The 12,274-nt window shown below is 41.0% G+C and overlaps 1 protein-coding gene and 1 long non-coding RNA gene across 2 annotated transcripts; both read right to left on the reverse strand.

Moving 5' to 3' along the window:
• Positions 1 to 5,691: 5,691 nt before the first annotated feature.
• On the reverse strand, positions 5,692 to 7,087 carry LOC142521409 (uncharacterized). The gene is made up of 3 exons (XR_012814165.1): positions 6,970 to 7,087; positions 6,385 to 6,444; positions 5,692 to 5,872 (listed from the first exon to the last, which is right to left on the reverse strand). It is a non-coding gene; the product is annotated as an uncharacterized LOC142521409 (long non-coding RNA).
• A 464-nt stretch (positions 7,088 to 7,551) lies between these two features.
• Positions 7,552 to 11,080, reverse strand: LOC142520212 (uncharacterized). The gene is made up of 3 exons (XM_075623212.1): positions 10,947 to 11,080; positions 7,812 to 8,131; positions 7,552 to 7,724 (listed from the first exon to the last, which is right to left on the reverse strand). The coding sequence occupies exons 1-3, from the start codon at positions 11,078 to 11,080 to the stop codon at positions 7,552 to 7,554; spliced, it is 627 nt and encodes a 208-aa protein (XP_075479327.1).
• Positions 11,081 to 12,274: the final 1,194 nt, after the last annotated feature.

Here is a 12,274-nt window from a genome sequence, read left to right on the forward strand (position 1 = left end):
AATTTCAAAATTCTCCCAAAATTCCCTCAAATTCTCGAACGTTCGGCGCTCTTTTGTTGAATTCTTACCAACAATCTTTCCTTCATCAGCCTCGTAAGTTCTTCCCCCTTAATTTTCCGGAAATGTCGAATTCTATCACTTCCACCTTAGGAGCAAATGCGCGACGCTCGTAAGGGTAAAGCCTGGGCTTTGGGCCTTCCTCCTTCTCAGCAGCACCTTCTGATTGGTGATAGCACCACCTTCTGATTGGTGATAGCTGTCGTTTTTGCGTGTTTTATTTCATTAGTTTTTGTGTGGTTGCATTGTGCATAAGTGCATTTCATTTACATTTTCTTTGTTTTATAGTAAGCATATGCATATGATCGTGTCTCACTTGTATGTGATGAATTTTCAGGTATAAGGGCCGAAAAAATGAAATCGGAACAAAAATGTGCAAGCCAAAAGAAAGTGGCAGAAATGCTGGCGCACGAGCGATAGAATCTTGCCGCCCGGGCGCAAGGTGTGGCTGTTGAAAAGTAAAATCCAGAGGACATGGCGCTCGGGCGATAATATTCTACCGCCTAGGCGCGAGAGATGTGATTTTAGAAGAAGAAATATAGAAGACTTGACGATCGAGCGGTAGAATTTGACCGCTCGAGCGCGGTTGGCTACAAGAAAAAGTTGAAAATAGAGGATGTGGCGCTCGAGTGGTAGTATTTGACCGCCCGAGCCCCACTTAATTTTCGAAAGATTTGTTGGTCTATTTCTTCCTTATTTTCTGAAGGAGGGTTTATGGAAAGGGATTTTTTCGGTTTTGGGATTGATTCAGAGATTATTGAAGAGCCGCCACAAGCGTTGGAGAGTTTTTCGTGCTTCGAGTGAAGATTTGAAGAGTACCGGGCACCGTTCTTCGCATATTTCGTCACGTCTAGTATTTCGAGTTTATTTTCTCTTATTTAAACATTTTTTTTCTTAGTTTAATTATGTCATTGAGTAGCTAATTTAATTTATTTTTTGGGATTTAAGGGGATCCTACCCCGAAACCGAGTTTTGTTAATTGATATTTTGATTTTGGGTTTATTCTTGATTGGGATATTGTTTTATCGCTTTATTAAAGAGTTGCTAACTTTAATAACTATTTTATATTGCGGGTGAGCGAGAGAATAGCCCATGATAAGAATGAGTAGCGTAGTCTGTGGATTTACAATTTACATAGAAATATGAAGTCGGATACCCATCGATAGTCATAGTCCTGTAGGGCGAAAGCTAGGGGATTTCATAGAACGACATGCAATTCAACTGTAATAAATAACTAAAGAGATTTAATGACTTAACTGAGTAGAAGTAGTTTGGCATAGCTGTAGAGGGCGTGTTCAATTGGATAGGAAAATTTTTCGGAAGCGCAGATCACTATCGAACGAATTAAGTAAATGACGAGGGGTAGGTGAACCGAGATTCCCAACAAATTAATTTCTCCTTGAATTTTAATTAATTATTCTAGCTTATATATTTCATAATTTAATTCTTGAACTTTTTCATTGAGTTTTTATTTAAACATAGTAGTAGTAAACAATCATGCAAATTTCTTTGCTAAAGATTTAATAACTAGAAATAATAATTGCAAAATACAGTCTCTAGTGGAACTATATTCGTACTCTTGTATATTATACTATTACTTGACATCGTGCACTTGCGATTAATTCGAGCTTGAATATTATAAATTTTTATTAAGGATTTTATAGTGCAAGTTTTTCTCGATCAATAGGGCTGACCACCCTTGCCCGGTTTCACTACTTTCTTCCAGGACTAGGTTAGGAATGGCCTTCGATTCCCCATTCCTTATTTTTATATTGAGGTTGGCAAATTCTTTGTTGTACCGGTTAACCAATTTCATCCCAACTCTTTCCGGAATATGGCCTCATCCTACATCCTTTTCAAAATGCACGACCTTCTCATTAACCCTCTCGTTCTTCGCTATTTTTTCATTTATCGGCTGTAAGATAATTCTTTCTACCTATCTTCCCAGCTCAAATCTCGATTCCTTGATGATATCCCTTCTTCCAAGAAGTGGTGGAAAGGTCGCTTTTTCTTTATACAACTCCTGGCTCCCCTTCTATGCCTGACCGGGATTCTTCCATCTCTTCCTTTGCAACCCTCTCTCCCTAAATATTATAAATTCGAGGAACCTTACACCCGAAGCCAAGAACTGGGGGAAGATCAAAAATTTTCTTCTTCTACCCTCATTTCCGAGGAGAATTTTGTAACTTATGGGTTGAGTGCCCGGTCAGAGGACCCAACTGACCGGGTGATTGAAGATGTTGCTAGCTCGGGCACTCAACCTGGTAACTTTCTATTCTTGAGCTTTTCCATTATTTCCATTGAATACTTGATTTTCAATAACTCTACATTTCTTGTTCTTTGTTTTTACAGATAACTCCAAAATGCAAGATGCCTTCGCCAAAAAGTGGGTAGCTGAGAAGGTGGCGAAGGAGAAGAAACTGACAGCCCGGAGAACGTCTGCAGAATAAAAGAGAAGGGCCGAGGAGGAGGTAGCCCGGATGAGTGAATCTATCGGGGTGGAGACTCAACAAGAGTGGGAGGTGACTCAGGCGAACTTCTAAGAAGATTCTGAACATCATGTTCCCAACGTTCAAAGTAAGAGAAAGGATATAACAAGCTCGAAACTGATATTGATGGAGGGTAACAAAGGAGGAGACCAGAGCACCTCCCAAACAACTCAACCCGCCCCTCCTCTACAAGACCGGCCACTCCTCGAGCCTCTGCAATCTAGCATGCCTACTCGGGCCAACATCTTCTTGGAGGGAGCCACTCCAACTGGACTTAGGCTCCTGAAACATGTGCTTCATTCTAGTGAGGAGGCAAATCTGAAGAGCTCCCTCCCAACCCCCAAACTCTTCGAGATATCAAATCGGATCCTTTCTGTAAGTCCTTTGATCATCTTTCACTTTTTTTTTATTAACTCCTTCTGAACAAAGTGTTCAAATGCTGATATCAGCCTTTGAAGAGGTAACTTCGACAGCCACAATTGCAAATAATCGAGCCTGGTCATCCCAAGATCATCACGAACAATTCAAGGGGAATTATCCCGAGTTCGAGCAACTCATGATGAAGCAGTTGCCGGCCTTCAAGCCGCCTTGAAGAAGGCCAACCAGTTGTTCTCAACAGCAGCAGATCTAGCGAAGGATAGAGATGATGCTAATGAGGGACTCGTCCGGGAAGAAGCTCTGCGAGGGACTATCTTTGTCTTGGAGTCAAGGAATCATTCTCTATCCGAGCAGGTAGAGACACAACAATCCCGGGCCGAAACTTCTGAGAGTACCCTGGCTGCTGCTGAGTACAATAAGGACAAGTTGCAGTTCTCCTTCCACCAATCTCTGGATTTGAAAAAGGCAGTTGAAGATCAGGCTTATTCTTTCTTCTGAACTTTGAAGAGGTCGGGTTGATTCCACAAGATACGGAAGACTTTCCTGATTTTTTGAACGGGCCATAGCATCTCTTCCCAAGGATGCCGGAGAGGAGAAGGAGGATCTCCATGAAGAAGAGCAGCCGGGGTCAAGCCAAATAGATGTAGAGTAGGGTTGAAAAATTTTCTTTTTATTTCCTAATTTGTAATTTCTGCCTTCAGGCATTTTCATCAATAAAATGCAATCATTCCCTTTAATCGTCTTGCTTCCATAGATAAATTTATAATGCTTGCGATATACTTGGCCTTAGTGATATAATCGACCTTAGTGATAATTAGATTCTTATTATTCATAAACTGCTGGTGAATGTTAAATCTCGGCATTTTTCGAAGTGTTGTAAAATGGCCGATAGTTTCAATAAGTGATAGGGATACTAAGCCCTAGGCCGGGTATGAATCCTGTATTTAGAAAATGATTAAGGTGCGGAACCTGGATCCAGTGTACGGATCCTTGTGCTTGATGTGTAACCAGGGTACGGAGCCCTGGTAAGGGAGTAGATCCCGAGACTAGGAGTGCTCGAGGTGCGGAACTACGAGTTAGTGTACAGAGTCTTGGGATTAATAAATAACCAAGGTACGAAGCTCTCGACCAGGGAGCGTATCCCAAGACTTGGAGTGGTCGAGGTGCGGAGCCCCGAGCCAAGGTACTGAGCCCTAGGCTTAATAAATAACCAGGTTACGAAGCTATGGGCTACGGAGCATATCCCGGGACTTGGAATGGTTGAGGTGGGAAACCCTGAGCCAGGGTGCAGATAAATGGGCTTAATAAATATTCAGGGTATGGAGTCCTGAGCCAGGGAGCGTATCCCGGGACATGTAATGATCGAGGTGCGGAGCTCCAAGGTAGGGTATGGAGCCCTGGGCTTAATAAATAACAAGGGTACGGAGCCCTGGGCCAGGGAGCGAGTCTCGGGACTTCAAATGGTCGAGGTGTGGATCCCAAAGCAAGGGTACGGAGCCCTGAGCTTAATAAATAACCAGGATACGGAGCCCTGGGCCAGAGAGTGGATCCCGGGAGTGGGAATGGTCGAGGTACGGAGCCCCGAGCAAGGGTACGGAGCCTGGGCTTAAAAATGACCAGGGTACGGAGCCCCGGGCAAGAGAGAGGATCTCGGGACTTTTAATATATTTGGGGAATAGTGCCTGCTGGGCTTAAATATTCTTTTTAATGCCTTTTGTGAGAATAAAATAACCTCATTATATCTTCAAATAATAATTACATCTTTAAGCGTAATACTTTTAAAAATGAAATATATTCCAGGGTCGTTTGAGAGAGCGTCCTTGAGCATCCTCGAGATAAAAAGCTCCTTAGCTCACTTTTCGAATTATCTTAAAGGGTCCTTCCCACCGAGCTTCCAACTTACTAAAACCTCCAACTGGATTGACTTTTTCAGCACTAGATTGCCTACATGAAAGTCTCAGATCCGGACTCTATTGTTGTATGATTTTAAAAACCCAGCCTCGGTAAACTTCCATTCGAATCATAGCCCGTTCTCTCTTTTCCTCCACCAAATCCAATTCCATCACCCGGTTTTATTAATTTTCATTCACGTAATATTCTACCCATGCAGAAGATTCCCCAGTTTCAACTGGAAAACTACTTCAGAACGATACACTATATTGAAATGAGTTTCTTGTGTAGGTGCTCGAGGTGTAGTCCTGTATGACCAGAGAACACTAGGCAACTCCTTCACCCAATCTTTTCTTTTGCCCTATAGTCTAGTTTTCAAGGCTTGCACAATAATTTTGTTTATCACCTTTGTCTGATCATTTGCTTGATGGTAAGCAACAGATGTAAAAGACTGAGTGATCTTCATCTCTAGGAACCAGAACGTGATCTCCTTTCCTTGAAACTGTCTTCCATTATCTAAAATTAATCTACTGGTAACTCCAAACTGGTATACAATGTTCTTTCACAGAAACTTCAATACCTCCCTCTCAGTGATTCTAGCTTGAGGTTCAGCCTCAACAAATTTAGAGAAATAATCCACTCAAACCAAGAGGAATTTCTTTAAGCTTGAACAATTGGGAAATGTCCCACAATATCTATGCCCCATTGATCGAAAAGACAAGATGTACAAATAGGTTTCATGAAAGTGGCCGGGCTATGCTGAAAATTGGAGTAATGTTGTGGCGCCCCGAACCTCGCCACGTAATCATGCAACATGTGACGTCATATGCATATAATTTTTATTTTCGACTACGTAATAATATAATGCATATACGACAAAATAGTGCAATCACCCCACTATCTACGTCAGTGTAGCAGAAACAGTATAATAAATACACACATACAACTCAAATAAGACAATAAGCTATACTGTCTCTATCTACTATCAACTACAAGACTGTTTGACTAGACACACCTAGTCCTTCACCACTATCCTGTCTCACGCATAGTCCTGTAACCTGCCCAACAGAAACAGCCCTCAAAGGGTGAGCATATACAACAATCATCATCGTAATACATAACAGTTATATTAACAACATAAAATATAACTAAAATCATAATAGAAATACCCCCTTCGCCGTTTCTGGACAATCAGCCAACAACAACCTCAACAGCATCACAATGCAACAACATCGACGATACGTCGCACCCCAACACCGACGACAGCAATATCGTCGAACGAACTACAACATCGACGATACGTCGCACCCCAACACCGGCGACAGCAATATCGTCGAACGAACAACAACATCGACGATACGTCGCACCCCAACAACGGCGACAGCAATATCGTTGAACGAACAATATCAACGAGACGTCTCCCAACAACGACGGCCAACAACATCAACAATAATAAACAACAACAAATATAATACCAAATCACCCATATCCAGTGATTTACCATCGTTCAACGCAATAGTATTCATCAATACTAAATAATAACAACATATGCTCGTACGTCAACACGTACCTGATAATCGAGTATATATAAAATCTGGCTATTTCTTTGATCCCGAGGCTTGTGATGTATCTAAATAATTCAACAATAATTATCAGATCATTGTCACCGTATCAACACAATTATAACAGCCTCAATATATAACATCAAATAGCCCAACAAAAATTAATTCAACAAAATATAAAACTCGATTATAAATTCGTATTGTTCAACAATTTAATAATATGGTGTATTTAATTCACAATACTACCATCAAATACACACTAATTAATTAACTTCAAATAATAGGCTATTTTACAACATCCGTCAAATTACGAAAACTTTATATCAATGTGTAGCCATATTTCGTAGACTCCGAATATATAATCAGAATTAATAACAACTGACAAACAACTCTCAAATCTCAATCCAATGATTAAAAATCCCTAATTATAATAAATTAGGAATAATTCAAAACAACAACACAATAATCTTCTCTACTTCGTTAAAATCATACACTACTCAACAATCTTCAATTTCAGTATGATTTAACAATTTATTGGATTTATTCCAGAAATCGACGAATTTCAAACATCACCAAAAATATAAAATTTATACCTCAAATCGAAGACCTCGTGTCAACGATCCCAGAACTGAAGTCGGTTCGTCGATTGGATAAACCGATAAATCGCAAGATCGAAAAAGAAAATCACAAACCCTATATTCTTCTCTCTCTTCGATACTGTATCTATTCATTTCTTTTGAACAGTACGGTGGAATTCATCTCAATCTTTTTTTTTATTATTTTTTTAAATATTATATTATATTATATTATAATATTTTATTAATATTTTATTAATATAATATAATATAATATATAATATTTAACATTTTAACACCGGTATATCCATTTGGACAAGTCAAACGATAAAATTTTCCAAACCTCAAAACATGAAACTTCTATGTCTTTGAGTTTTCTACGTTATATCCAAATTTCAAATCATTTGGACTTCATATGACCAAAATATGTCATATTTCATTTTTTAAAAATCATTACTTATTTAGTAATCTCATATTACTAAATCAACAACTTGTGATATTACTTCAGGCATTACATTTCTACCCCTCTTAAATGAATTTCGACCCCGAAATTAATCAACAACAGTAATAACAAGCATAAATAAAAGATACGTCATACCATCAGAATAAGTAGGAGTAGAGCTCTCTCATATGCCGCTCTGTCTCCCAAGTGGCCTCTTCGACACCTCTATGTTCCCACTGAACCTTCACCATCGGTATAAGCTTACTATGAAGCTTCCGTTCAGATAGATCCAAAATACAAACTGGTCTCTCAACATAAGACACGTCAGGATCTAACTAAATCTCAGAAATATCCAACACATGTGAAGGATTCGGCTCATACTTCCGCAACATCGATAAATGAAAGACATCATGAATACCAGATAAAGATGGAGGTAGAGCCAATCGGTAAGCCAAAGTTCCTATCCGCTGCAATATCTCATACGGGCCAACATACCTCGGTGCCAACTTTCCTTTCATGCCAAATCGCACTATGCCACGAAAAGGAGAAACTTTCAAAAATACTCGATCGCCCTGCTGAAACTCTAAAGGTCTTCGTCTTTTATTGGCGTAGGCGGCCTGTCTATGTTGAGCTGCTTTCAATCGTTGCTGTATCAACTTTACTTTCTGTTCCATCTCATGAATCATATCAGGACCGATAATTGCAGCTCGATCAACATTATCCCAGTATAAGGGAGATCTACAACGTCACCCATACAATGCTTCAAATGGAGCCATCTGAATACTACTTTGATAACTATTGTTATATGCAAACTCCACTAATAAAATAGATGACTGCCAAACAGATTTAAAATCCATAACATAAGCACGCAACATATCCTCCAGCGTCTGAATAGTACGCTCAGTCTGACCATCTGTCTGGGATGATAAGCCGTACTCAATCTCAACTCTGTCCCCATCGCAGTCTGCAATCCTTCCCAAAAATGAGAAGTAAATCGAGGATCTCTATCAGAAATAATAGACACTGGAATCCCATGCAACCGTACAATCTCTCGTATATACAACTGTGCCATCGTCAAGTATGTACTACTCATGCTATAGGGTATAAAATGTGCAACTTTCGTCAATCGATCAATAATCACCCAAATAGCATCAATAGTTCCAGTGCTTCTTGGCAAATGAGTTAAAAAATCCATCGATATGTGCTCCCATTTCCAAGTCGGCACTTCTAAACTCCTCAATTCACCTCCCGGTCTTCTCCTCTCAACTTTGATTTGTTGACAATTAAGACATCGACGTACAAAATCAATCACATCACGTTTCATTCCCTTCCACCAAAACTGAGAGCGTAGATCCTTATACATCTTCTTGCCACCAGGGTGGATAGAATATCGACTACAATGTGCACGCCGCAACAGGCCCTGGCGCAACTCAGATATATCAGGAACTACCCATCTATCATTCATCCTCAAACTGCCATCATCAGCCACTCTAAAACGAGTATCACTCTAAAACGAGTATCTTGTTTCTGAGAAACTAACTCCCTCCATCGCTGAACTCTCTCGTCTGTCATTTGTGCATCACGAATACAACCATATATATCAGGTTCAGCTAATAAGGTAGATACCTGGATAGGAGTCGTCGAGATATCAAAATGATATCCCAAGGAACAACAAGACATCATCATAGCTGATAAACGACTCACATCCTCTGCAGTACAACTCACTTTACGGCTCAATGCATCAGCTGTAAGATTGGCTCGACCAGGATGATATTCAATCTCACAATCATAATCCTTCAGCAAATCTAACCATCGTCTCTGTCTCATATTCAACTCTGTCTGGGTAAACAAAAATCTCAAGCTCTTATGATCAATATAAATCGTAAACGAGGTACCATATAAATAGTGTCGCCATATCTTCAAGGCAAAGATAATGGCTGCCAACTCCAAGTCATGCACAGGGTACCTTGTTTCGTGTGGTTTCAGCTGTCTCGAGGCATATGCCACAACATGTCGATCCTGCATCAAAACACATCCCAAACCATGTAATGATGCATCAGTATAAACAACAAACCTCTCATTTTCTGTAGGAATTGATAACACCGGTGCAGTCGTCAGTCGGTGCTTCAACTCCTGAAAACTCCTCTCACATGCTTCAGACCACTGAAATCGCACACCTTTCTGAGTCAACTATGTCAAAGGCCTAGCAATCTTTGAAAATCCCTCGATAAATCAACGATAATAGCCTGCTAAACCCAAGAAACTACGAATCTCATGTACAGATGTAGGTGCAGACCACTGTAACACGGCTTCGACCTTCGTTGGATCAACAGAAATCCCATCTCTCGATATAACATGACCCAAGAAGACCACTCGATCCAACCAAAACTCACACTTACTGAGTTTGGCATACAACGGTCTATCTCGCAACACCTGTAACACTGAACGCAAGTGCCCTGGATGCTCAGTCTCACTCCTAGAATATATCAATATATCATCAATAAACACAATAACAAATCGATCGAGATAAGGCTGAAATACCCTATTCATCAAACTCATGAACACAGCTGGAGCATTCGTCAATCCAAACGGCATAACTAAAAACTCGTAATGCCCATATCTGGTCCTGATGCTATCTTCTGAATATCCTCCTCTCTAACTCGTATCTGATGATATCCTGACCTCAAATCAATCTTCGAATATACTGAGGTTCCCTGTAACTGATCAAACAAATCATCAATACGAGGGAGGGGATATTTATTCTTAATCGTTACCTTATTCAGCTGTCGATATTCGTTACAAAGCCGCATAGTTCCATCTTTCTTTCTCACAAATAAGACTTGTGCACCCCAAGGCGATACACTAGGGCGAATGTATCCCTTGTCCAGTAAGTCCTGCAACTGGGCTTTCAACTCTCTCAACTCTGCTGGTGCCATTCTGTAAGGAGTACGAGAAATAGGGGAAGTATCTGGCATCAACTCGATCCCAAACTCCACCTCACGGGCTGGTGGGAAGCCTGGAATCTCATCAGGAAATACATCGGCAAACTCAGAAACTATAGGTATCTCCTCTATTCCCACCTCCTTCTTCTTTTCTGTCACATCTACACCATAAATAAGATAACCCTCATGCCCATGCTCCAATAACCGAGACATCCGGATGGCAGATACCAACGGAACACGGGGACGAGAACCCTTCCCATAAAATGTCCAACGCTCTTTCTCATCTGTATAAAAATATACCACCCGCTCATAACAATCAACTGTCGCACAATATCTCCTCAGCACATTAATTCCCATAATACAATCAAAATCAGTCATCTCTAGAATAATCATATCAGATCTCAGCTCATAGCCCTCATAAGAAATAATACCATCTGATATCATAGATACAACTGATATATCAACTCCAGAAGGTTTCGAAACAGAAAGAGGCATAGACAATGGAGACGAGCGCATATGTTGCTCAACCACAAACCTCTTCGATATAAAAGTATGCGAGGCACCAGTATCAACAAGAATATAAGCAGGATAAGAACATAAATAACACTTACCTGCTATCATCTCCTCTCGTGCCTCCTCCGCCTGCTCTCGTGTCAAAGCATACACCTGTGCCAGAGGCGGACCAGCTCCCTGCATACGTGGCTGTCCTCCAGAAGGTCGTGGTGTAAACTGCTGAGGCTGTCATCCTCCTCTCTCTGAGGATCTACCTCTAGCACTCCTAGGCTCTCGCTGTCCCTCACGACTAGGACACTGTCTCGCCAGATGACCAACACCGCCACACTCAAAACAGGTGATCTCGGTCTGTGTACACTCTCTGATCAGATGAGGTCCCCCACAACGATAACATCTCACTGCTCTGGACTCTCCTCTCTACCCCTGAACAGACTGAGAACTGCCCCCACGACTCTCAACACGTTGTGAATCAAATCGACGCTTCCCAGATGATGCTAAAGAAGAAGATGAACCCTTCTGATATTTAAAAGACTGTCCCTGAGGTCGCAATGACTCCCTAGTCGGCTCTGATAATCGTCCCTGAGCCCCATACTCCTGCATAACTAACTCAGCCATCTCAGCCCTCGTCACTGCATCCTCAAATGATACCGGGTTGTTTGATTGCACACGATCAAATAACTCTAACTTAAACCCTTTTAAGAAATGCCTCATCTTAGCATGAACATTCGTAGCAATATGTGGCACATATTTCAACAATGCAGAATATCGAGTCTCATACTCAGCAACAGACATACTACCCTGTCTCAAATCCTTAAATTCTTTCTCTTTCTTTTGTCAGGCTGCTATAGAAAAATATTTATCAAGAAAACGAGACCGAAACACATCCCAATCAACAGTACGGCCCTGAGCTCTCAATCCGGCCTCAGTCGTCTGCCACCACAATAGTACATTCCGCGAAAGCTGAAATGTAGCCAATCGTAACCAACCAGACCTAGCACACGGTGCAGTCACAAATATCTGCTCTATCCTCTCAATCCACTCCTCTGCTCGCTCACCGGTCTCAGAACTATCAAATCTCGGCGGAAGATAACTACTGAACTTTGCCAAAGTCAACTCACCAGGCAATAAAGGCTGATCTGCTGGTGCCTGTCCCAACGGAGGAGGTGGCAATGGATTTATCTGTCCAAATCCACTGTCAACCTCGTCTGTTTCCTCGTGTTGATGTACCTGTTCTCTAGCTGCCATCACTGGAAATCAAATTGTTAATCATAACATTTAACAATTACAATCCAGTAATCATCATCACACCTTTCGCACGAAAGTACACGCAACTAAAGAACAATCAATTATATCGAGAAATCATCAATAACAAGTCAAATGCACAGACACACGCAGATAATATCGTCATCAGACTCCCTCATCACAA

Source organism: Primulina tabacum, chromosome 12, assembly GCF_025594145.1.
Source record: "Primulina tabacum isolate GXHZ01 chromosome 12, ASM2559414v2, whole genome shotgun sequence".
Classification (NCBI taxonomy): domain Eukaryota; kingdom Viridiplantae; phylum Streptophyta; class Magnoliopsida; order Lamiales; family Gesneriaceae; genus Primulina; species Primulina tabacum.